At 43.6% G+C, this 25,697-nt stretch overlaps 1 protein-coding gene across 3 annotated transcripts; it reads right to left on the bottom strand.

Annotated features, from left to right (window-relative positions):
* On the bottom strand, positions 1-20,155 carry hdx (highly divergent homeobox). Of its 3 annotated transcripts, none has more exons than XM_018737464.2 (11): positions 19,812-20,155; positions 16,779-17,100; positions 16,473-16,619; positions 15,082-16,203; positions 14,289-14,342; positions 13,113-13,259; positions 11,842-12,043; positions 10,019-10,101; positions 9,138-9,233; positions 2,921-3,043; positions 1-308 (listed from the first exon to the last, which is right to left on the bottom strand). In XM_018737464.2, the coding sequence occupies exons 2-11, from the start codon at positions 16,812-16,814 to the stop codon at positions 165-167; spliced, it is 2,154 nt and encodes a 717-aa protein (XP_018592980.2). In that variant the 5' UTR covers positions 16,815-17,100; positions 19,812-20,155; the 3' UTR covers positions 1-164. The 3 variants fall into 3 exon arrangements, with proteins under 3 accessions (XP_018592980.2, XP_018592981.2, XP_018592982.2); XM_018737465.2 differs by lacking the exon at positions 19,812-20,155 and adding an exon at positions 19,695-19,804; XM_018737466.2 differs by lacking the exons at positions 16,779-17,100; positions 19,812-20,155 and having other exon boundaries at positions 16,541-16,603.
* Positions 20,156-25,697: the final 5,542 nt, after the last annotated feature.

The following is a 25,697-nucleotide window of genomic DNA, read 5'->3' as shown; positions in this document are numbered from 1 at the left end:
GATGCCAGTGGCTTTTATTGTTCTTATACTTAACCTACTCACAAGGCAGCAGGATATGCAGTAGAAAAAGGCCTTCTTCTGAGCCTGTAACAGTTGGGCAAGTTTCGGCAGGCACTGCGTGGAGTGCATGGAGACAAAAGAGCAGGAGGAGCCAGGGGCCATTGTCACAAGGGTCCTGCTGCCCCAGTCTCCTCTGATGCAGAGGAGGAGTTGTGGGTGGTGAGTGCAGGGGCACTGAGCTCTATATCTCTCTCAGAGCTCATCTCCCAGTCGTCTTCCACTTCTTGAGGTAGGCTGGCCAACAGCTCCTATTGAAAGCAAGGAAAGCAGGGTTTGTAAAGGCACAAATGCAATCAATCCATCCATCCATCCATCCATCCATCCATCCACCTTCTTACCCGCTTGTCCTACTAGGGTCGTGGTGGTAATAGAGAGAGCAGAGCAGCCCAGACGTCCCTGTCATCTACAACTCCCTCCAGCTCAACTTGGGGGATCCCCAGCCGCTCCCAGGCCAACTGGGAGATATGATCTCTCCAGCGGGTACTGGGCTGACCTTGGGGTCCCATCTCAGTTGGCCATGTCTGGTATACCCCAAAAGGGAGGCGCCCAGGGCGCATCCTTACCAGATGCCCAAACCACCTCAACTGTCTCCTCTCAATGTGGAGGAGTAGTGGCTCTACTGTGAGTTCTTCCCAGATGGCTGAACTCCTCACCCCATGTAATTCCCTATCCTACAAAATCCTGACAAGATGTACATAAGATAAATAGGAGCAACTGATTTTTTTTTTTTGCACATCCAACATGATTCTGGTTAGATCTCTTAATGGATTGTAGCAGTAAAACAGATCATTCTTGGGGTAGGGGAAGAGGGATGGACCAACAGGGGTTTCATTCTGGTGTCCAAAGTAATCATTCATACAAATCTTCAGGTATGGAAATGCTATTTCCCCAATGATCTCAGTCCAATTAAAAGAATAATTAGGGTCAGTTATTTAAATGTTTTGCTTTTTAACAATCAGCCCAGATTAAGGTGAGCCCTGCCCAGTATAAATCCAACAACATTTTGCCTTTACCATCAGTGTGTAGCTGTCAATCCACAAATGCAAAGACATCAAGCTAAAATCAAATGAGAATCTGAAAGATCTCTGAACAAAAGCTGTTGATGCAAATCGATCTGAGAAAAATATAAAGCCATTTCTAAGTCTCTATTAAATCAGAGAAAAAGCCAAATTGTTAAAATGGACAAAGTTTGGGACAGAAGTAAATTTTCCAGGAGTGGCTGTCCTATTGAAATCAATGCAACAGTATAAAACAATCATAACCTGAGATAATCCCATGTTCTGAGTTGTTCATCTTTACAAGGAGTTGTATTTAATACTCCTATTTTGGTTTCTCAGGCATTTTGAGTTTACGAGGACCAGATTTGGATTTTACGTGATTTCCGACAACAGAGGAGTACAAGACACACACATTTTCTGAACCGCTTGTCGCATGCGGGGTCGCGGGGAACCGGAGCCTACCCGGCAACACAGGGCGTAAGGCCGGAGGGGGAGGGGACACACCCAGGACGAGACGCCAGTCCGCCGCAAGGCACCCCAAGCAGGACTTGAACCCCAGACCCACCGGAGAGCAGGACCCGGTCCAACCCACTGCGCCACCACGCCCCCCTGGAGTACAAGATATTTACATTTATTCATTTCACAGATGTTTTTCTCCAAAGTCAAAATGATTATTAACTAGTGTTTACCTTAAACCTTTATCCAAAGTGACCTACGATGGCTTATGATAATTCCTCCATCTACACATCAGAGAAACTGTAGCACACATACTTGCATAAATACATACATACACACACTATACATTTTTGAAATTATCAGTCTCTCATGTCATTGGAGATTCTTTGCTGCCCTGACATCAGGAACACTTATCAACGGAGAAGGAACCATGAATTCCGCTCTACATTAGAATTTTTCTAAAAAAAAAATCTGGAGATCTGTCCCCGAACACAAGCACAGCTGGGTCACGCTGTAAGACAATACTACAAAATACACTAGCAAGTCAGTATCTCAATGGTTGATGAATATGAAATTTTCAGTAGTGGAGTAGCCTAGTGAAAGTTCAGATCTAAACCCTTTTGTAATATTGTGGCAGTTTGCGTATGAAAACCTCCAGTGTCACTGATTTGAAGGTGGTTTGCATAAAGGGGTGGGCCATAATACCTCCATAGTGCCGATAGGCTAATCAGTAATTTTTCAACTTAAGTGCCATTGAGCTGAGCTCCACTTATGATGATGTTTGACCACTCATGTGGTTTTCTTGGTAAGGGAGGGTAAAGAAGTGGGTCATTATTGCCTTCTTCCACACGTATCTGAACTGCAAACACAGGGAGAACATGCAGACTACACACACTCTGAGCCAGATTCTAACCTACACCCAACTCTACAGCTCAGAAACCAGGAGGCACTGGCTTTTGCTAATGTGGTACTACACCACTATGATCAATAGCAGCAGCAGTTATTAATAAATAAAATTCTTACTCACTTACTGAGTCCAACAGTGCAATCGCTCACATGCTATACTTTTGCATAACTTCCCTTAATAAATACCACAATTTTGTGTTATCACTCCAGCCTCCATTTCACTAATGTTATGTTTTGACTGAGGATTCGATTAACTGCAAAAAATGCAATAATATCGAAAAACAGGGAGGAATAAAATATTTTTTTAATATTAATATAACAGTGAATAAAACTTGAACATTTCATACAGTTGAGAAGTAGCCATTTCATTAACATCAATTAAACTACTATACATCAGAGTATAGCTACTTCACAATTACAGGCAATGATAGGGACACACAATTTACTTTTTCTACCTTGTTGATGTAAATTTTATACAGGAGTCGGGGAATGGTTCTCACCTGCTGTTTCTCCTTGTCCATGTTCTTCACAGCACTCAGTAAATTTCGAGTGAAGCTCTGCAGCTTGTGGTATTTTTCTTTTTGGTTCTCTAGCTCGCTCTCAAGGTACCGCACCTCTTCTTGCTGCAAGGAAACACCGCAGCACAGTAAAATACCCGAAATGATGAAAATCTCCAGAGCTTACTTGTGATAATTCATCACTTCTTCCCAGCCAGTGCAGAATTGCATAGACTTGTAAAAACTAAATTTAATGTCACAGCAAAGCAGTTTATGAAGCAGTTGCTTAGGTCCATAATCATGTCTTGTCTACTGAATCTGCAAGTGTGGGAAAGGATACAATATGCTCCCATTAAACCTTCTTGGTTTGTTCAGAACCAAAACCAGACGTGTCCCTGTCTCTCTGCTTTTTTCCCCAGATTTGAGGAAACCCACAGCACCTCCACAACAAAAGCAGAAATACAAAGAAGCCCACATTTACTGCCATTCAGAATCAGTTTTATCCCATTAAAAATGCCTTCCCTGATCTACAGTTTAGCAGGTGTATCAGTAGAAACTGGGGAAACCTCTGGAATGGCCAGTTATGATTCTCATGCACAAGGCTGGAAAACCTTGCACTGCTTCCTAGTGTGAAAGTGGCTCTACAAAGCAGTAATGTCCATGCTAGTGATCAGAAACGATGGGCTGCAAGGCTGGTTTGAGGGATGGGATGCCACATGATTGTACTTGCACTGCTTTGCGTTTAAAAATGACATACACCATAAGTGGGTGCAGCTGTGCTTTCTGTATAAGGATGCAGACATGCTGCGTGTCAGTTTCTACTCTAAACATTACCATTACTTAATGTTTGTGGTGTGAAAATAAACACACACACACACACACACATTTTCAGAACCGCTTGTCCCATACGGGGTCACGGGGGAACCGGAGCCTACCCGGTAACACAGGGCGTAAGGCCGGAGGGGGAGGGGACACACCCAGAACGGGACGCCAGTCCGTCGCAAGGCACCCCAAGCGGGACTCGAACCCCAGACCCACCGGAGAGCAGGACTGTGGTCCAACCCACTGCACCACCGCGCCCCCCCTCGAAAATAAACATGTTACCTTAATAGTTTTACCAGGCAAATCCAATATGAAGCAGCGTCAACAGACCTATTCTTGACAAAGGGTTTGTATGTACATTTACATTTATCTATTTAGCAGACACTTTTTTCCAAATAAATTTCCAATGAACTCTATGTAGTGTTATCAGTCCACACACCTTATTCACCAAGGTGACTTACACTGCTAAATACACTACTTACAATGGGTCACTCATCCATACATCAGTGGAACACACTCTCTCTGTCACTCACACACTATGGGAAATGTATGTAAACTGTTTCCATCTACTGAAGTATCACATTAATCACACAACAGTATATCCATCCATCCATTGTTAACAACCGCTTGTTCCGAGCAGGGTCACAGGAAGCCAGAGCCTTATTCAGTAACACAGGGTGCAAGCCCAAAGGGGGGGGGGGGGGGGGGGCACACACTCAGAACCGGATGCCAGTCCGTTGCAAGGCACCCCAAGCAGGGCTCGAATCCCAGACTAACCATGCAGCGGGCACTGGCCGAAACCGCCATGCCACCATGTCCCCCCAAGAGTACAGTTTATACATAAATTTTATATTGCAATGACTGGAGTTACCATGAGTTTGAGTGGGAAAATGTGTTTATTGGAAATAGCTGAATTATTGGTAAAATTAAATTCTGTTTAACCATTGTGGGGATGTATGGGGAATGTAAAGGGGGTGACTGTGTTTGACAGTGGGAGAAAAAAAAGCCCACGGGGTGCTAAGCAGGCTGGAAGGGCTGGCTTAAGGTGCAGGTCCTTGAGGAAAAGGGACTAAGAGCATTATTTCCTTGTGTGCCGGTGTTTCAATAAACATTTGTAACGAATGTCCGCACTGAACACTGTCCGCACATCCTTCTTCACCCCATCAAAAAACCCAGAGTGCAGCGCGCTACAATATAAAGGTTAATTGCTTTCTTGACTTTAACAAAAGTGTTTTTAATGCTGCAGAAACATTTATGTGTAATAATTGTTTTCAGTCAGCGTAACAAAACTGTATATTTTAATTCTGTGAAATATACTGTGAGGTCTATATATTCATGCTTGGTCCAATGTTAGCCAGATGGCTTGCTCTGTTCATTCTCTGCTTTTACAGACTTCTTCTGGAACAGTTAAATTCCCTACAAAATGAACTGTCCTTCTGAGGATGTTGATCAATGAGAGACACACCAGTGTAGCTCCGTTCAGGGTACAGAATAATTTTGCATGTAGCTACACATCTAAAATGACCAGCCCAATGAAAAAAGCAAGGCCACAAGTAACAACGTGTACCATATTTAAATGAGCAGGTAGGCAGCCTTGCGGCTCTCTGCATGCAGTTGCTTTTGAAGAAAACATGCCTTGAGCATGCCTCAATCTATGCCACTGTACTGGGATTGGCTGGCTAGCGCAGAGACACCTGAAGCTGCATTACTCTCACTGCTGGTGAAAAGACTGAACCCATCATAGAGTGCCAACGAAAGGGAGAAAGGAGTGGCTACCCCTCTTTTCTATGGTCTGACAAGGTTTCAGATGTAGTATTGCAACCAAAAAGCCTTGATATATACAGGCATGTCATAGAAGGGATGACAAAAGGAGAGCCACTGAGAGTACTAAGAATATCAGACAAAAAAGGTCTTCCTCTACATTGTAGTCCATGAGAAACAGGGTATTTGGTCGGTGGGGAAAACCATAATTATTATCATCTATAGTCTTTGCATGGTGAGTTCTTTCATCTAAACCAGAGGTGTCAAACTCGATCACAGAAGGGGCCAAAATTTAAAACATGGTCTAAGTTGCGGGCCAAACAGGATTAACATTTATTCAACAGTTTAAAACTATGATTTAAACACACACACACATTTTCAGAACCGCTTGTCCCATACGGGGTCACGGGGAACCGGAGCCTAACCCGGCAACTCAGGGCGTAAGGCTGGAGGGGGAGGGGACACACCCAGGACGGGACACCAGTCCGTCGCAAGGCACCCCAAGCGGGACTCGAACCCCAGACCCACGGGAGAGCAGGACTGCGGTCCAACCCACTGCGCCACCGCACCCCGCTATGATTTAAATAGAAATGTGAATTTGAACAGCCAGACTACAATAACTTTTCTCAAAACAAACAAACATACACACACTTTCTGAACCGCTTGTCCCATACAGGATTGCAGTGAGCCAGAGCCTAACCTGGCAACTCAGGGCATAAGGCCAGAGGGGGAGGGAACACACCCAGGACGGGACGCCAGTCCATCGCAAGGCACCCCAAGCAGGACTTGAACCCCAGACCCACCGGAGAACAGGACCCAGTGCAACCTACTGTGCCACCACGCCCCCCTTACTTTTCTCAAAAAATAAATAAAATTCAAAAGTGTTTTTCATTAACAATACCTTCAAGCAAAATGAGAATATTTCAAATATGAACAAGCTGATGAAAATTTGCAAATCTTTCAAATAAAAACTGTGTTTTGATTTCAGGAAAAGTGCAAAAAAAAAAAATAAAAACAAAGAAAAAACATATAGGCTATTTAGTTTTCTCTCTCATGCCATTTTGTCCGAGCCGGATGCTTGGCATCTTTTCTTGGCTGCAAGTTCATTCATGTTTGGGGCTAGGTTCTGAGCTGTGGAAACGCTCAGGATAGAGTGGAGGTGTGCATCAGTGAGATGACTTCTGTGTGCGGTTTTGTTCATCTTCATCACGGAGAAAAGTTGCTCACACAGGTATGTACTACCAAACATGCAGAGCATTCGAGGAGCTTGTAGGCAGAGTTGGGACATCGTTTCGGGGATGAACCGGGGGAACTGTGCGGGCCCTACAGAGTCATACTTTGTCTTAAGTGTGCCATTACACTGGAGTTCTATCAGTTCCATCTGGATGTTTACAAGTGCTCTCTCCACGTCAACTGCAAATGGATTACTGAGCAGTCCAAAATGGAATTTTTGCACTTCAAAGTCAGCAAAGCGCCGTGTGAACTCCATGTGAAGTGTGCTCAGTTTATGAGCAAAATGCGCAGTTGGGAACACAGCAGTGGAGACTTGGTTTGTGATTGTTTGGTAACAGGGAAAGTGACCCAAGTTTCCTTGCTGCATCTGAGTCTCCCACAGCCGCAGCTTAGCTTGAAAAGCTTTCACTGCATCATACATGTCCGTGATCACATGGTCCCGTCCCTGAAACTGGAGGTTTAGCACAGTGAGATGCTTAGTTATGTCGCACAGAAATGCTAACTCACACAGCCACTTTTCATCCTGCAGCACTGTGGAGCCTTTTCCTTTACTTTCCATGAACTGACAGATTTCCTCACGCAACTCAAAAAATCTGTTGAGCACTTTTCTTCGACTTAGCCATCACACCTCTGTGTGATAGGGGACATCACCAAGTTCAGAGTGTATTTTCTCCAGAAAAGACTTAAATTGACGGTGATTTAAACCTTTGGCTCTTGTAAAGTTAACTGTCTGTGTTACAGTGCTTATTACATGTTCCATCTTCAGGGCTTTGCTGCATAATGTTTCCTGGTGTATGATGCAGTGATACGCTGTCAGCTCACCTGTGCAATTCTCGCTCTGCATCTTCTCTCGCATCCTTCCCACTAATCCACTCTTTACCCCGCACATCACAGGTGCTCCAGCTGTCGTCAGTCCCATAAGTTTGTCCCAGGGCAGTTTCATGTCATTTACACATTTAGATACTTCTTCAAATATGTATTTTCCCGTGGTAGTGCCATGCATTGATTTAATACCCAAAAGTTCCTCTGTAACGCATAAACTGGAGTCCGCTCCACGGATGAAGATTGTCAGATGTGCAGTGTCAGTCATGTCAGTGCTCTCATCCACAGCAAGGGAATATGCAATGAAGTCTTTTCCCTTTTCCATCAATTGTGCTTGTAAATCAGTGGCAAGCTCACATATCCAATCAGCAACAGTATTTCTGCTTAGGCTTACATTTAAAAATGCTTGCTTTTTGCCTGGACACAAGACGTCTCACACTTTAATCATGCAGCGCTTCAAAAACTCCCCCTCAGTAAATGGCTGGGCTGATTTGGCTATCTCTTCTGCCACTATAAAACTAGCTTTCACAGCAGCTTCACTTTGTGATTTTGCTTTTGTGAACATATTCTGCCGTGACATCAGACTCTTTTTAAACTCTTCTACGTTCTGTCGCTTCTGCTGTGTGTCCAGGTTTTTGTACTTGTCCTATGTTTCGTCTCATAGTGCTGTCTTATGTTATATTCTTTAATTACAGCCACATTAGCTCCGCCAGTAAGGCACAGAGGTTGCAACAAACAGGTACTCTGCCTCCCACCTGTTTTGAAAGCCCCTGTTTTTAAAGTCCACTTTTCGTTTGGCCATTTTTTGGGGGGTGGCTATCTTAAATGTCACAGTATAGGTGCTGACCCATGCATTCACCGCTGACCACTGATGAGTGTGTCATTAAAGCAGCAGGGAGAAGGGGCTGGCGCTCACAGCTCTTTGCTGCACAGCAGATGTTGCAATGCATTGTGGGATTTGTAGTATGAGTGGTGTGAGTGCGATTTACCGGTGGGCCATTAATAACACACACACACACGCACACACACACACACACACACACACACACACACACGCACACACACACACACATTTTCGGAACCGCTTGTCCCATACGGGGTCACGGGGAACCGGAGCCTACCCGGCAACACAGGGTGGAAGGCCGGAGGGGGAGGGGACACACCCAGGATGGGACGCCAGTCCGTCGCAAGGCATCCCAAGCAGGACTCGAACCCCAGACCCACCGGAGAGCAGGATTGTGGTCCAACCCACTGCGCCACCGCACCCCCTGCCATTAATAATAGACATATGAAATTATCTCGCGGGCCGGATATAATTGTATCACGGGCCGGATGTGGCCCGCGGGCCTTGAGTTTGACATGTCTGATCTAAACATCTCAAAATCTGAGATCAGCTAAATATTATGCTGGAGAAATTAAATAGATCTGCTCAGTCAAGGGATTGGACTTGAACTAGATAGGAAATGTTATGTCAATACCCTAAACCCTATACTACTTGGGTCTATGTTTTTCTGTAGGAAAATATTATATCCATAACTACTATCAGAAGAACCACTGGTTTGTTCACACAGTTCCCCTCTACCTTGAACTCCAGAAGGTTCTGCAAATGTTCCATGTCTGAGCCAATTATACCACCATCATCTTCTTCGTCTTCATCATCGTCAATTATTTCAATCTTCTGTAGGCAAAGCAAGCCAACATGAAAGATCATATTAAGATGTAATAAGAAGAGAGTGGCATTATATATTATGTAATATTCTATATTACATTAAACATCACTTAGAACACTCATTTATTATGAATTCTTAATTTTCATGTAGTCCATAGTATATGAGTATTTATGAGAATAAATCTGAAAAGCAAGTGAGTATTTTTCAAAATATGAAAAAAAAATGCAGCTTTGTTATCATTCAGGAAATTCACTTTTCACTATTTTTAGAATTAGACTTACAGGCCCATCATGACTGAGAAATGAAATATCAAGGTGCACTACCTATTCATGGTGTGAATGCCTGTTCTGATGCCTGAATAATGTTATACACGTCAAACTAGTGTGTTACAACAATCCTTCAAACAAGCCGTGAGCTGCTTTGCTCCAGCTACAAATGAAATTGTGGTAATTTTTTAATCAAAATCTGATTTTTTATCTAGCTTGACAAACAGCAAAGTGGATGAGTCCAAAAGTGGGCTTACAAGTAAAGGAATTGAGAGAACGAAACAATTATGCTTATTGCTATTCATACTATTTAGAAATCAAAAGTATGACTACATAGCAATAGGTGTAGAATTCCTTTCCCTACTTCTGCTGATGCATATAATTCACTATTGTCATTTAGTTTTTCCACTAGGGTTGTTCCAAGTGTGAACAAAGTCCTTGCAAAAATAAACCCTGGATTAAATTCTCCCAAAGCACTAGAGTTTTCCTATTATTTGTGTAGAACAGGAGACGATCTGAATCCATACCACATTGTCTGCCAGAGAGGTGCTGTTTGTCTCTTCATCCAAGTCTTCATCCTCATCCCTCTGAATGGAGTCACTTGCACCATCTGTGTGAACATCAGTGTCGGTGAATCAAAGAGTCGCACAGGGCACTCTCTTAATCCCCCTTGTCAGTCTACAAGCATCCTGACACACACAACCTAATAATTTACTGGAACTCATCAATAGGCAATAAAATACATAAGAAAAAGTAAGACATCATTCATACAAAGAAGTGTTCCCATATACAAAACAGTGATATTAGCTGTTTTGTAACACCATCATCTGCATTGAGCCAAGTGTATGAAATTACATAAGAGAAATCACAAAAAGTATAATTCTTATTAAGAAAAAAGACAGAGCAGAAGTTTGCTGGGAAAATGGGTCTTAGAAGTAAACAATGGAGCCAATGAGGAGGCAAGCTGAGTGCCAGACTGATTCTCCCTCGGTGGCAGAGCTTCTGTTTGAGCAGGATCAACAACATCGCATTCCTCAGCCTCCACATAATCCTCTTGTTTGAGCTCCATCAGATGTGAGCAGGGATTATTCCAAGAGCTGGGATCTTCTCCATTGTTTATCCCTCACAGAATCATGACCCTTCTAAACCCGACAGGCAGTGCGTGACCAAACAAATCCCTCAAAGAAAAGTCCAAAATAACAAGAACAACTCCTCCACCACCCAAAATAAAATACAGACAAAATAAACATCTGTCACATGTAAGTTGTAGCTATGAAACCTGAAGCAATCTGGGCCTGATATAATATACTGAAGACCTTTTTTTTAGCGATAATGTATTACAAACACTCAAGTCCCCTTTAAGAAATGTGCGAAAGTAGACACAAAATACCTTATTCTCACTGAGGTACCTCCTGTAGTGTTTTTCAGTATAAAGCTTTTAACTAAGGTTTTACGTAATAGTCAATTACCATTTGTTTGCTCAAAGGAGGCCTTTATTCAAGACTTAAGCATTCTGTATCTCAATAAATTGATCTCTGAGAAACTCCAATTGATCCCTTTAAAAGGCACCACAAAAATATACATTATTTAAATACTACTTTTTATTTGCTATGCTGTTAGTTCTGCTACAACTGCTCATAATTCACTTGAATGAACATAGAAATAAGTACACCAATTTTGTAACACACACACACACACACACACACACACACACACACACATTTTCTGAACCGCTTGTCCCATACGGGGTCGTGGGGAACCGGAGCCTACCCGGCAACACACAGCGTAAGGCCGGAGGGGGAGGGGACACACCCAGGACAGGACGCCAGTCCATCGCAAGGCACCCCAAGCGGGACTCGAACCCCAGACCCACTGGAGAGCAGGACCTGGTCCAACCCACTGCGCCACCGTACCCCCCCAATTTTGTAACATTTAATGTTTTTATAATTATATTTCAGACTAGTATATTTGCAATTTGTTCATTGTGTACTGCTAATTCTTCAAATTAATCGCAACAAAATTTCTTCCCAAATCAAATACAATTATGCATGATACACATATTAATTAGGATGGCAGACTTATTACTACACATCCTCCACAACAAACAAAACAACGACGCTCTACAATGGAGAAAGTGTTTCTGCACTGTTATGCATAAAAGTTTTATTTCACAATTTCCTAACACTGCATATTTATCACAGATATACTGGAGATGCAGTTAGGGAAACTGCTTTATTTAACAGACCTTCACACTTTACCTACAGTCAGTTCACCCATTTTTTTGCACTTGTGGGGAATTGGTCAGTGGGAATACACAGGATATTAATGATAAAAGCTCGCGAGTTCTCACCCTCTGACAAGCAGATGGACACTTCATCGTTTCTCTCACTGTCCTCTCCTGGATCGGAGGTCTTTACCTCGTCCCCATCAGATGTCAGGGAGCGAGGAGACTCTGCACATGAATGGTCGATAAAGGCAGGGGGGCCTCCCTTTGGGAGCGCAATCTCAATGCCCATGAGCCGGTACTTTCTGCGCCGATTGCCTATCCAGGTCTGGCAAAAAGAGTAAGTGACACGTTAGTGTGTAATCAGCTAATGCAGCTCATCCATGAGAGAAAAATCATGCCTGGCTCTAAAAGGAACTTAACTAAGCATTTCCATGGTATTTCATAGAAAGAGGTTTTGTCCAAAGTTGTACACCCAACCCAAGAAATTAAAACACAGACAAAACTGAGTTGTGCTAGTTGTAATATAAATGTTGACATTTGTGAACGAAACAATGTTCCTCTGTGGTCCTCAATCATGGTCCACCAACCCTTTGTGTGTGGTTTTTTTTTTTTTTTTTGCTTGACCTGAAAAGTTACTCAGCAGCATTCATTGATTGATTGTCAGGATTTAGATCATACTAATTATTTACACACATTTGGTATTAACTGCAAATATATGTATTTTCACAACAATAGAAGGTAAACAACATTTTTCTGCTTTGTGCTTCAGAAAAAGCAAAAAAAAAAAAAAAAACTGACTGGGATTTCAGTTAATCAGTGAGTATAATGACCGTCTATGCTGTCATTCTCTGGATTTTATAAATTGTGTAATTTAGATTATTCAACAATTTACTTAAAATTACTAATTTATTCTTTTAAAATTAAAATGAAAATTTTATTAGCATAAATGCATCACCAACAGTTTTCTAATATGTTCCTTTTAATGTGTTTTCCTTTAAACCATTTCTTTTTAATACAACATTTCTGTCTTCAACTAATATTTTTGTAGTTTTTATTCAACTGACTTATTTAACAATTTATTCATCTTACATATGGGCATACATTTCTGCACTAACTGAAACAGGCGTTTTTAGGCTGTGGGAGAAATGTACAAACACTGTGAGAACATGCAAACTCCAGGCAGATCTGAACCCATATCCAGACACATAGCCTAGGACCTGTGAAGCACTGCTGTGCCAATCTTTCTTTTCTGTATTGAAGAGGCTATATCTAAACCTTAAGCACTGAAAATCGTAAGGTGTCCCAAACCAATCAGAACTAATCCCAGAACCCAAGTTTCTGGATTCAGTGTTGAAGGTACCAGTGAAGACCACTACATGTAGTGCTCCACACACCTTAATGATTTCGCTGTCAACTCCAAGCTCATTAGCAGCGGCTGAGATCTTCTCACGGCAGACAGAACCTAGGCTGGTCATGCCGTTGTCCCAGTACTTCTTCAGGGTACGCAAGTCCTTGTCACTGAACTGTGTCCTGTCTTGAAGCTGTAAATGAAATTCCACTTTAAAGCGGTCAATGGCACAAGAGGCACTGCCTGCTTCGAATTTCGACATGCTTATTTGGATCTTCCGTCACGCCACACACTCACAGCCTGACATCTTGTGGCCTGGCATTTGTTTGGTTTAGGAAGAGAAAGATAGCATTTTAATGTGTTCATTAAAACAGTCCACCTCCAGTGCTGGGCATCACTTAGGCACAAAGCAGTTTAAACACTCCAGCTACCGCTGCCTCAGGAAAAGCTGTGCCACTGCAGTGGTTATTAGCATTCTCACAATTGCCAGTCATGCCGTAAAAATCAGATCTTACTGTGCTCAAAAGCACTTTGAGGCCCGACAACAGCCAGTGCTGTGGCATCCTGAGGAATCTATTTAAGTAAATGGAAAAACAGAGCAGCAGAGGCTTTCCGTCTGGTGAAGTAAGCAGCAGGAACTCCTGGGCAATCAGTACAAACATACATACAGACTTGTCTGCAAAAGGTAAGTTTGCACGTTCCTGCTCCACTGGCTTATGCAGAAAAGCACAGACACAGAAAAAACATGGTAGTATAGGTTATTGTACTGTATGGTTTCTGAAAACTGCTTACGCTCACTTATAAGATAAAAGGTTTTTCTCATACAGTTCTATACTACTTAAATTTTCCATACTCCCCCTCTGTGCCTAAATATGATTTCTTCAAGTTTGTCCCTGTACGGATGTTGATAATGTTGCAACCCAGCATAATTTCTCTTTGGGGATTCATTCATTCATGTGGCCAGTCACTAATATCCTTCTGAGGGCCTTGGCTACTGTGTAGCATACGGGGCTGCCTGTCATTTGGATCCTCACATGTTCTTTCACTGATACAGAGCACTGTCTGCCTTTAATGATACAGCTACTGGATGCCACAATAAATATGACACTGACTTTAGTGAGATGTCAGGTGACCCCACTCCTGAGCTGGGAAACCCAAACTTGCAGATCCCCTGAGCTGTTGGAGACCTTTGACTGTGCTGCCAACACCACACAATCCTTACCGTTCTTTTACGAGAGTTGCTAGTAATCCAGGGGGCAGAGAGGCTGCCAGACGCCTGACATAGGAGAAAAAGAGGAGACACACAAATACAGGGTCATTGAATTGTTTAAATAACGTAAGGTGAGCAACACACAAAAGTTGACAAACAAAAAACTGTGTTAAACTAAATGAAAAACCCATCAGTTCTCAGTCTTCACCTTGGATGTGGTGGAATGAGGTGCCTCTATACCTTAAAACTCCCGAATCTCTTCTAGGATTGAAGAGGGCTCTGAAAACCCATCTCTTTTGGACCCATTTCCTTTCCGAGGTCCTTAAACCTTTGCAAATTAGCCTTTCACCACATGCTACTTTTGATTTGAACAAATCAGCTGTGCTTCAGTAGCCTTGGGGGTGTGGTGGCGCAGTGGGTTTGGCCTGTGCCTGCTCTCTGGTAGGTCTGGGGTTTGAGTTCTGCTTGGAGTGCCTTGGTGCAGACTGGTGTCCTGTCCTGGGTGTGTCCTCTCCCCCTCTAGTCCCATGCCCTGTGTTGCCAGGTAAGGATCTGGCTCACTGCAGCTACGCTCAGGACAAGTGGTTTCAGTCTGTGTGTGTGTGTGTGTATGTGCTCAGTAACCTTGTGTATGTTCCCAGGCCTTTGTTTGTTGTGTGATTTTGACTAAGCTGCATGTAGCTTCAAAGAAAAGTGTTTCCTGAATGCTAAAATGTAAATGTAGTTAACTTAAATATAAATTCTGAACAACAACAGAAGGAGGGGCTGTGATGGTTCTAGTGGAATGGTTGCAGTCCTAACTCACCTGGAGCGTGGACACTGTCTGCAGGGAGCCCTGCTGGGGAAGCCTCGCTGGGTAGCTTCCTCGAGAACCTGCACTGCTGCTGAAGAAGGAGCTTTGTCTTGGAGGGCAGTGAGACAAGCTGGGTGTTGTCTGGTGTCCTTTTCCCACGTAGGGATCAGCACTCACAGGTTTTCCAGAAGTGAGACTTTTTCCCAAGGCACAGGCCCCTGAGCTCACACCTCCGCTGCTGCCACCCGTTGGGCACATCTGGATCTGTGCACCCATGCTGGCCAGCTCCTCCTCCTTGGCATACTCGTCATCCGCATCCCCAGTTTCCATGGCGATGGAAAAGCACCCCATGCTATCAGATGGCTGTGTCTTGACTGGCGCTCGAAGCAGGCTGCTCTCTGGTGCAGACCTGTGCTGCCCATTTCCCAGAGTGGCCAGGGAAAAGACCTGTTGGACTCTGACGCCTGGATCACTGGTACAAGGCTGGGAAGCCAAGTGCACTGCAGTCGTGACAGAGGGTGTAGGCTGCGTGTGTGCCTGTGAGGAAAAAGGCCAAGACTGCCTAGCCCATGCGCGGGCAATGGCTGGCGTCTCACTAGGGGGGAAGGCCTTCCTAGCCTGCTGCACCGGCCCACAAGAGCTGCTGAGCTGGGGCACTTTGCGAGGGAGGGCTGCCAGCCTGGAGTGGAGAACTGAGGTGTCTACTTGCAGAGCAGGACGGGTGCCGACCTGGGCAGGTATTTCAGCCTCCGTGTGCAGCGGCAAGGCTTTGGCAGTGGTCCTGGCCTGAATGGAGGGCTCAAGGCGGCTGGAGGTGCGTGCCAGTGAGTAGATGCCAGTCACAATGACGTCGTTGTTGCTGCCATTTGCATTCACGCTTCCGCTGCTGTGGGAAGAGCAGGAAGACGGGGAGGACGATAGCGGTGACGATGAAGAAGAAGCGACAGGGGGAGGGAGGAGGTGTGCAGCTCGCTGTGCGCCACGTGCTGCAGCCATTTCTGGGGTCATTATGGCCCCAGCTGCCACCGAACCCCCAACAGCCCCTGCTAAGGTGTGGCTGCCTGGGCCCTGCGTTGCGCCTCCATTCTGATCAGCCTTGGATGCCAACTTCCGCCTTTTGTTGCCCACCCACGTCTGTTGAGGAAGAGCAAGGACATCTGAGCTGTGTTATTGTGTGCTGTGCCCTAGTTTGCCCACAAATGGCCCTGTGAAGTGCTGTATTCAACAAAACACAAAGTGAGAAAATAACACTCTACAGGCTTTCAGCCAGTGGAAGGAGGAGGACGTTGGCTGATCTTCACATACCAAATCGGACACTGTGCTGCCAGACAGGCAACATTACACATAGGACTGGAGCATACTGTTTGATGGTAGTGCTGCCTACAAGGTGCTCGACATCGTACCCGGACCACGCTGAAGTCCAGCTTGGTCTCCTGGGCACACTGCAGTATGAGCTGGAAGCAGCTCTTACTCTGGTTGGTCATGCCGTTATCATAGTAGCGCTCCAGGATGCGCTGCTGCTCGGGTGTAAAGACGGAGCGCAGGTTCATCTGTGAGGCAGAAGCACAGTCACACTCCATTTGCAGGCATCACATGGCCTCTGTCAGCCATCAAGTTCCTTTAAGCATGAACTTCATCAAAAAATCCATTTTACTTCACTTATACCATACCATGACAGCTTACCACAGCCCTCTGGGTGAAATGCTTACCGTCTGGACGGTCCTTTTCTCAGGCCACGCGTCCATGCTGCCAGAGGGAGAGTGAGGGGTGTGCTAGGTGACACCCCAGGAAAGTCTGTCTGTGTGATCAGTGGAGCGCTGGCATGTCGACCATCATGCAGGTGCATGCAATGCTGGCTTCTTTTTGTGGCAGGAGAGCGTGACTCTGCTCTTGCTGCTGCTCCACGTGCGTCAGAGCTGCAGTTCAGGGACAGGGACCCTTGGCCCAGTGGATCGTCCCAGGGCATTAAGCATTCCCCAAGCTACAGCTGTGTCCGTCTGGACGCCTCTGTCGTACCAGCACACTGGGGAGCTGAGGAAGACAGAGACTGTGACTAAAAAACAACTACAGCAGGTGGAGAAGTTGTTGGAGCTGCTGCCTATAGACTTAGAGGTTCCAAGATTGAATGCAGCCTCTCTGATTGAGGTATTTGCCCTCAATTGCTCTGGTAACATTACTCTGCTGTATGAATGGTTAAATCAGTGTAGGTAGCTTAACATTTAAATCACTTTTGAGAAAAGCATCAAATGAATAAATGTAAATGGAATGTACCTCATCACTGACTTTTCAACAGCCAAACAATGTGAAAAGCAAAAATATTCACATCTTTAAAAACAGGGACAGCTGGTAGCACAGAGGTTAGCACTACTGCCTTTGGATTCACAGGTTTGATCCCACCTCTGGCTGTAGTGCCCTTTAGCAAGGTACTTACCCTAAATTGCGCCAGCTAAAAAAATAAATTACCCAGCTGTATAAATGAGTAAATAATTGGAACCTTAATACTGTAAGTGGCTTTGGAGAAATGTGTCAGTTAAGTGAATAAATTTAATGTACATGTTTTAAGGGGGCACAGTGGCGCAGCAGGTCTGGCCTGTGCCTGCTCTCTGGTGGGTCCAAGTCCCACTTGGGGTGCCTTGCAACAGACCGGCGTCCCGTCCTGGGTGTGCCCCCTCCAACCTTATGCCCTGTGTTGCCAGGTTGGGCTCCGGCTTGCCGCGACCCCGCTCAGGACAAGCGGTTTCAGACTCTCTCTCTCTGTGTGTGTGTGTGTGTGTGTGTGTGTGTGTGTGTGTGTAAATGTTTTAAAAGCACATTTGCCATGAAATACTGTGTGCCTGGCATGACAAAATATTGAAAATCACATGCTGTTTGGTTAACTGTAATTGGAACAGCAAAATACTTTTGACTGACTTCTGAGACGCTATAATTTGGCAGCAGGTTGTGCACTGAGTAGAGCTGCTGCCTTTAGACCTGAAGAGCGCAGATTCAAATCTTACCTGCTGTTTTAGTATTATTGATCAAGGCACTTACCCTGAACTGACACAGTAAAAATTACCATGCTATATAAACAGGTAAATCACTGTAAATAATATAACAATGTTCACCATTGGAAACATCATGTAACTGAACTGATGCAATTGTAAACCTGTTTAGCTGTTTTCTTACAATCCCAAGGTCTCCAGTTTGAATCTCATGTCATGCTGTTGTACCCTATGAACAAGATATTTACCTTGAAACAAAGCAATATAAAACACACTGTTGCATAAATGGGTAAATCATTGTGAAGTTAATACTGTAAGTCACCTTGAACAAAGGTGCCAGCTAAATAAAGGTTAACAGTAATAATAGTAGTAGTAATAATAATAATAATAATAATAATAATAATAATCCAAGGAAATGTGTACTTCCAGCAGGAAGATGAACCCCGAAACTGTGCCTAATATTTTCCAATATTTAATACACAACAAAATGCAGAATTTTGATCCTGCAGATCATCTTTAGATTTTATTCACAGACACACATATAGAACCTTTACTGGGACCCATCATTACACTGTTTTTTTTCCTGTGTTCAAATATTTTTTACGTGAAATTGCTTCTTTCACCGTTTTATAAATTAATTATTTAATCAGTAACTGTCACAACAACAGATTATTTACAGAAATTAGGCAGCCTGAATGAATCTGTAACTTATCATTCCAAATGAAGTACCTGAAAAGTGGCAAAACTGTTTTATGAAGCAACTTGAACTACTGTAATCCATGATGAACACGGCCGGGGCCATAGCAGATAACCCTATTAAATTAAATCTAAAGCACAAGTCACATTTCAAACTGTGTGCAGATGTTTTTGTTCCACCTCTGGCCATGTTAAATATATTGTACTATTGTCTAATGACACTGACCAAACTCCGAGCTTTTAAAACACAATATTGAATGACAGGAGGAGCCACATTTAACTAGGACGATTAATTCAAGGAACCTAAGTTCCCGAAAATGATGTGTTTGGTACTTCAGAACGCAGTGGAGCTCTGAAGCTAGGCGGCTAACCTATTGTTCTACAAAGACAAAATTCCATTCAAGCCCAAACAAACAGGCGTACACGTAAAAAAAAAAAAAAAATGTTGTACACATAAATGACACTGTTTTGTACTGAGACTCAGTAAACGAGATATGATCGTGTTACTTGTGTGTATGTCACAGTGTGTGTGTGTGTGTGTGTGTGTTTTCGCTGGAGGAGAGCGGCGCTGTGAGGGTTATACAGCACTGCACTGTACCTCTCCCTCCGCGCGCATGGGCGCACTGCGCATGGCCGCTCCGCGAGACACCATAGCACACCGCACCGCGCTGCACGGTGCCGTATCACACCGCGCGTCAGCGTGAAAATGAGCGTTGACGGCTACCACGCCGCAGACACTTGCTATCTGCCCGCCGCAAGGACGAGCTGGCTCCCGGATTAGAAAGACAGAGCAGCTAAAACAGCGCGGTAACTTTCCCTTCACCAACTGAACGTCGCAGAAACAAAAGAGGAACCAAGAGGCACCCACGCAGGACCCGGCGGCGAGGCCCAGAGGCCCGAGAGGCCGCCCGTTTGTGTGCGGCCAGCTGAACTTTCTTCGTTAAATACCTTGTGGCTGCCTACGTCCACTTTGCGCCGCGCGATGGACCGGGCCGTTCCAGAAAGCGCGCTGAGCTCTCGGTCTAAAACCAAGAACGCGACAAAGTAATTGATTTCGTTCTGTACCTTCTTTGTTGACAAATCAAACGAACGGCCGAATTCAGCAGATTTCTTCCCGACTTCCCCTCCGCCAGACAATGAAATCAAAACGTCCGATCATCAATTCTAATCATGATCGTGACGTAGGAGCAGACAGGAGCCAATGGGAGCGCAAGATCAGGGCTATGACAGTTGCGGCTCAGTGAAAAGTGAGCACTGTCGTCCCGCCCATCGCTGACTTTGTGGTCTGGAATAGGGGGACGGGCTGCCCGCGCGAGGGGAGGTCAGCCCTCGGAGAATCCCTCTCAGCCCTAGACATAGCCTTAAATATAACCTCGCTCTTCGTCCCAACACCCTTAAATTACAGTGTCTTCTGGTATTTACTTGTAGTATATAAAAAAAAAAAATCGTCCATGTAGCTAATAAGCAAAGAATGCGGAGTACATTCTGAATAGTATGAACGGAACTAATAATGGGCTAAGAAGGGCATTCAGTTACAATATACATACAAATACAATGTACGGTAGAAAATAGTCACACTCGACTATTGACTGTTATGATTGCTGAACTGTGAATATATTCTGTGATTTTGTGATTATATTCCTCTGCATGTTTTTAATCTAACGTGTTTTTACAACTTTAAAAAGTTCTTGTTTTGAAAATCTTTTAGAAGTGGTGATTTGACTTATGCTGCCTTCTTGCAGTTACAAGAAATTGGTTGTGTAGTAGGTCATATTTTATGTATGAAATTTCAAATGTGTCAGGGTCAAACTCTGAATTTACAAATAAAATCTGTACATTCCTACTTGCACAGTTGTTGATTTATTAATTTTCATGATTTTTGTGTCTTATTGTTTTGTGAATAGTGATAGTTGTATTTTGAGTGATCCCATATGTTGTTATAAAACACAGAAAATTTATGTCTGAATGTTCTGTGAAACTACCACCTGGTAGGTTGAAATGTACATTTTTTAGCATGAGGCAGCTAGTGTCTCCTGAATTCAGTTAAAAAGCAACCCTGTTTATTTTTAGGCATAGTTACTTCTGACGCATCACAGCATAATTCAACATAAAAAGATGCTGTAAAAGTGAAGTTGCATGTTTATCCTAGTGGGAAAACTGCTTTTATAGCCGTCTTGTCTAACAAAGTATCATTTTTTTCTCCTTCACTACTTTAACTCATTTATATGCAGTAATGTTGTAGTAATATTCTCATCTTTCCAAAATCATAAATGGTTGAAATTGCTTGATGACCAGGGTCTACAATTTTCAGAAAGTGCCACAGATTCTCAGTGGGGTTGAGATCAGGACTTTGACTAGGCCATTGTGTGACATTCACATTATTGTTTTTGACCCACTTCAATGTTGTGTTGCTGGTAGGAACTTTCTGAACCTTCCTGAACCTTCTTCCAAACGTTGATTTCGGACCCATTTGGAACAGGTTTTCTTCCACTATCTCCCTTTGTTTACTTTTATCCATTATTTCATCAGTCTTAGCAAAATTGCTAGTCCCTGCAGATGAAAAGCATCTCCATATCATTATGCTGCCATCACCATACTTCACTGTAGGAATGGTATTTTTGAGGCATGGTCAGTGTTTGGATTGGACTTTGAATTTTGGCTGAAAAGTTCTTGGTTTCATCTGACCACAACATCTTTTTCCACATCCTAGCTGGGTCCCTCTCATGCAGTGTGGTGAACTCCAGAGGTACTTTTTTATGGATATTCTTGAGTCATTGCTTCTTTCTTGCTCCCCAAATAAGCCGGTGTTATAGGAAGCTCTTGATATTGGTGACACACGCACATGTACCCTAGTTTCAGCAACTGACTTCTGTAGTTCATTTAAAGTGGTGGCTGGTATCTTTGTTGCTTCCCTTATGTCTTCCTTGGGCACTATGTTTTGATGGACATCCTTCTTCGCACAGTGAATGAATGGTGAGATACACCTTTCACTTTCTGATGCTGGATCAAAAAGTGCTCACTGGACATTCAAGCACTTTAATATTTTTATTGTACCCTTCTCCTATCTTATGTATTTGGATCACTTTATCTCTGCTATAATAGGGGGATGTGGTGGCGCAGTGGGTTGGACCAGGTCCTACTCTCCAGTGGGTCTGGGGTTTGAATCCCACTTGGGGTACCTTGTGACAGACTGATGTCCCGTCCTGGGTGTGTCCCCTCCCATGCCCTGTGTTGCCGGGCTAGGCTCCAGTTCCCCGTATGGGACAAGCGGTTCAGAAAATGTGTGTGTGTGTGTGTGTGTGTGTGTATCTCTGCTATAGTATGCTCTTTAGATGTCATTTTCACAATGGGTTCACAGCCTGGCCAATGAGCCCTGCACAAAGTGATTTTTGTATCCAGAAAATGTCACGTTTAATTGCTTATCAGTAGAAATGAATTATTCCGTTATTTAAGTAAGAGGCAAATGTGTCTTGTTTGGGAACAATGCAAGCAGCACATTTCAACAACTGTGACCCTGATCAGGGCAAGCAGTTATTGAAAATGGATGGAAAGATGTTTCAGTCCACATAACATGTTCTGTCTCTATGTGGATGACCAGTTCATTTTTTGTTGTGGAAGAAATTTAAACATTTAATCTGCATGACCATTCAAAGGAATTCTGGAATGTCTTCACACCTTTCTGAAACTTATTAGATAAGGCTATGTGTTTTATGTCTATGGACCTTTGTAATTTCTGGGTGTACCTTTTCTATTCCTATTTTGTTGTGACCCACTGCTGTTCATAAAAGAGGGAAATAGTCCTATTCATCGCATATTCCAGGTTTATAGTCAAATAAATAATATCGGAAACCTGTTCTCATTTTAAATTCCTTTTCCCTGTACTCTGCAGACATTAATGGAAGCTGTAGTTGCCATTTTTCAAGCACATAAGCCTTTCCCTGTACAAAAAAACAGCTCACTTATATAGTTGGTTGAGTTGTTCCTGGAAAAGTCCCACATATCTTCAAATCCTTTTGACCTTTTTTCATGCAATATGTTGTATTCAGTTTATAATTGTGCATTTGCAAAATGATAATTGATGGTTCAAGCACCATTCCCTGTAACTGCTGTAGTACTATGGAATATGATATGATATTTAACCCAATTTACTACATACATAGATCAAATACCGCAACTTGTTCTGAAAAAATGAATTAATTAGTTTGTTCGTGTTTAGGAGGTGCGGTGGCGCAGTGGGTTGGACTGCAGTCCTGCTCTCCGGTGGGTCTGGGGTTCGAGTCCCGCTTGGGGTGCCTTGTGGCGGACTGGCGTCCCGTCCTGGGTGTGTCCCCTTCCCCCTCCGGCCTTACGCCCTGTGTTGCCGGGTAGGCTCCGGTTCCCCGTGACCCCGTAAGGGACAAGCGGTTCTGAAAATGTGTGTGTGTGTGTGTGTGTGTGTGTTCGTGTTTGTCATGTTTGACCTACTTGTCTTTCTGCACTGGCTGCCTCTAACTACCCTGATCAAATTCAAGGCTCTGGTTATGGCCTACAAAACCATTAACGGATTTGCTCCCCGATATTTACAAGACCTGATCACAACCCACCAGCCTGTTATGCTCCTCCACCTGTGCCCTCTTGGTGGTCCCATGCAAAATATACCCAAAATTAAAAGGTTGTCAGTTCTGTGTCTGTCCCTCAGAAATGCTGAATCACTCTCAACACTCATCTCTTTAGAACTCTCATCCCCCTTGATCCAAGTGCTTACTATACAAGTACAAGCAATACAAAAAGCCTATATTCAGTTACTCATGTAAAGAACACCGATTCATAGGGTGGTATGACAAATTGACTCTACTCAAGAGTCCTGGACCTGCATCTAGATCACCTTCTCTTGATATAACACTATTTTTTAAATGTGCATAACTTTGGAGAAAAGCATCTGAGAGCCGAATAAATGTAAATGTACTTGACAGCAGTTGTTAGAACTTGTTGGGAAAGTGGCATGTAAATTATAATTATAATATTATAGCAATTAAACAGTTTTTCTAATCTTATATATCCCCTCACTTGAGCTGTGTTTCAACAACTGTTTCAGAACCAATGTCTGGACACAAAGTGCAATGAGCTCAACAGCAGAGCATACATACAATTCCACAGTGCAAACCCAGAGAGAAAGTGCATGAGTGACCCAGAAGACATGGTGTAAGACACTGTTGTCTGTTTTAATTCCATGCATGCAACAGCAATGGTGTGGTACACAGAACCTGGGCAGGCTCATAAACAACTGGTAGACATTACAGTAGCTCAGGAATAACAGAAACACACTGGAAGCATACCAGGCCAAGGAACACAAATAACTACATAACTGGAGTCCAGACCTGATCAAGAATCCAGAAACTTGTGATGTGCCTTTACCCCCTTTATAGGGCTGTGGACTGGTGGTGAGGTTAACTGAAAACAGGTTCATTGGGTTATGAATCACATAACCCAATGAATGTATCAATGTATATGAATCATATGAATCACAGGTGGTGCCTCTGGTGAATATTGGGGATTTCAACATCTGGGATCACCTTGGGGGTAGCTGTTCTGTCTTCATATTGCTAAGCAATACACAATATCTGACAGGGTGACCTCATGAATTTAACCTTAGAAAGTCAAGCAAATTTGGATCAAATGGTTAAACAGAGGGAGGGTGCGGTGGCGCAGTGGTGCAATGGATTGGACCGGGTCCTGCTCTCTGGTGGGTCTGGGGTTCGAGTCCTGCTTGGGGTGCCTTGCAACAGACTGGCATCCCATCCTGGGTGTGTTCCCTCCCCATCCAGCCCTACACCCTGTGTTGCCGGGTTAGGCTCCGGCTCCCCGCGACCCCGCAGGGGACAAGCGGCTTCAGACAATGCGTGTGTGTGTGTGTGGTTAAACACAAGATTTCTATCAACAGGTCAAATTCAAACAGAAACATGTTCAGGCTGTGTCTTTTTATGATAATAAAAGCCAAGGAGGAGTGAGCATTTTTCAAAGGTTGATTTTTTTTTTGTTTGTTTTTATTTACCTTTCTAATAAAAGTGATTAAGGCCCATCAAAAGGTTAAGTATGTTTTGTTGACAAAAAAAAAAAAAACAACAAAAAACATTCAGATGTATTGCAGCTCGTGGCCATCACACCATGCAGAACTGCCTCAGGGATGAGGTGAAGCTGAAGAAAGAAAAAAGTTCCTGCTGGAAAAAAAAAAGAAAAAAGATTACAAAAGTACAATACACAGCAAATAATAACCAAACAAAAGAAACTTTGCTCAGTTTTACATGAGTTATTGACATGCTGCCTGTGAAGAGTGAAGGAGCCCTGTGTGGAATGCTACCCTCAAACTGGAAACACTATTCCTGTGGCAATGTCCATTTGCAGAGTTACTGACGCAAGCAGTTAACAGCCCACTGAACGATTAAGGACTGGGATTTAACCCGACAGCTTGTCTTTTGTTTTGTGTTTGAAATAACTGTGTGCTGGCACACATGGTGGGGTCCTAAGAGTTCTACAACTCGAGGAGTTGGATTCAGTTTGAAGGAAGTTCTGGCAATTACAGAGTGATACAAGGCAGAAGGTTAATCTACTGTGTTTTGTTTTCCCCCCAATCCCATTCTCTGCACCTAGAGTTCCTGCTGCGGTGGGGAACTATGAGGAGCAGTGGTTTTCTTCAGTGGGACTTGTTACTGTGTCGTTAAGGAACCGTGCAGATTAATCTGCTCGTCTTCCAGGACTCTGGTACATCACAGCTCTTTGGATATTACACAGCTGTCTAGAAAGGGCTCCACAAGAGGGGCTTATGCAAAAGTGCCCTTTGAGGTTCTGTTTGTCCACCACCTAGGTTTATTGTTTATTTATTTACATTTATTAATTTAGCAGACACTTATCTCCAAATTATGTCTGTGCCATAAACTGTATTTCCACAGATTGTTTCTTACTTATGGGAGGTGC

Source organism: Scleropages formosus, chromosome 13 (genome assembly GCF_900964775.1).
Source record: "Scleropages formosus chromosome 13, fSclFor1.1, whole genome shotgun sequence".
Classification (NCBI taxonomy): Eukaryota; Metazoa; Chordata; class Actinopteri; order Osteoglossiformes; family Osteoglossidae; genus Scleropages; species Scleropages formosus.
This window is presented reverse-complemented; position numbering and strand designations above follow the sequence as displayed.

Excerpts from the sequence above, each read along its gene's own strand:
- hdx (XM_018737464.2), bottom strand. The coding sequence starts at position 16,814 with ATGGACGCGTGGCCTGAGAAAAGGACCGTCCAGACG. Across the intron at positions 13,260-14,288 it reads GCAACTCTCGTAAAAGAACG|CTTCAAGACAGGACACAGTT; the intron begins GTAAGGATTGTG and ends TTTCATTTACAG. Across the intron at positions 3,044-9,137 it reads AGAACCTTCTGGAGTTCAAG|CAAGAAGAGGTGCGGTACCT; the intron begins GTAGAGGGGAAC and ends GTTTCCTTGCAG.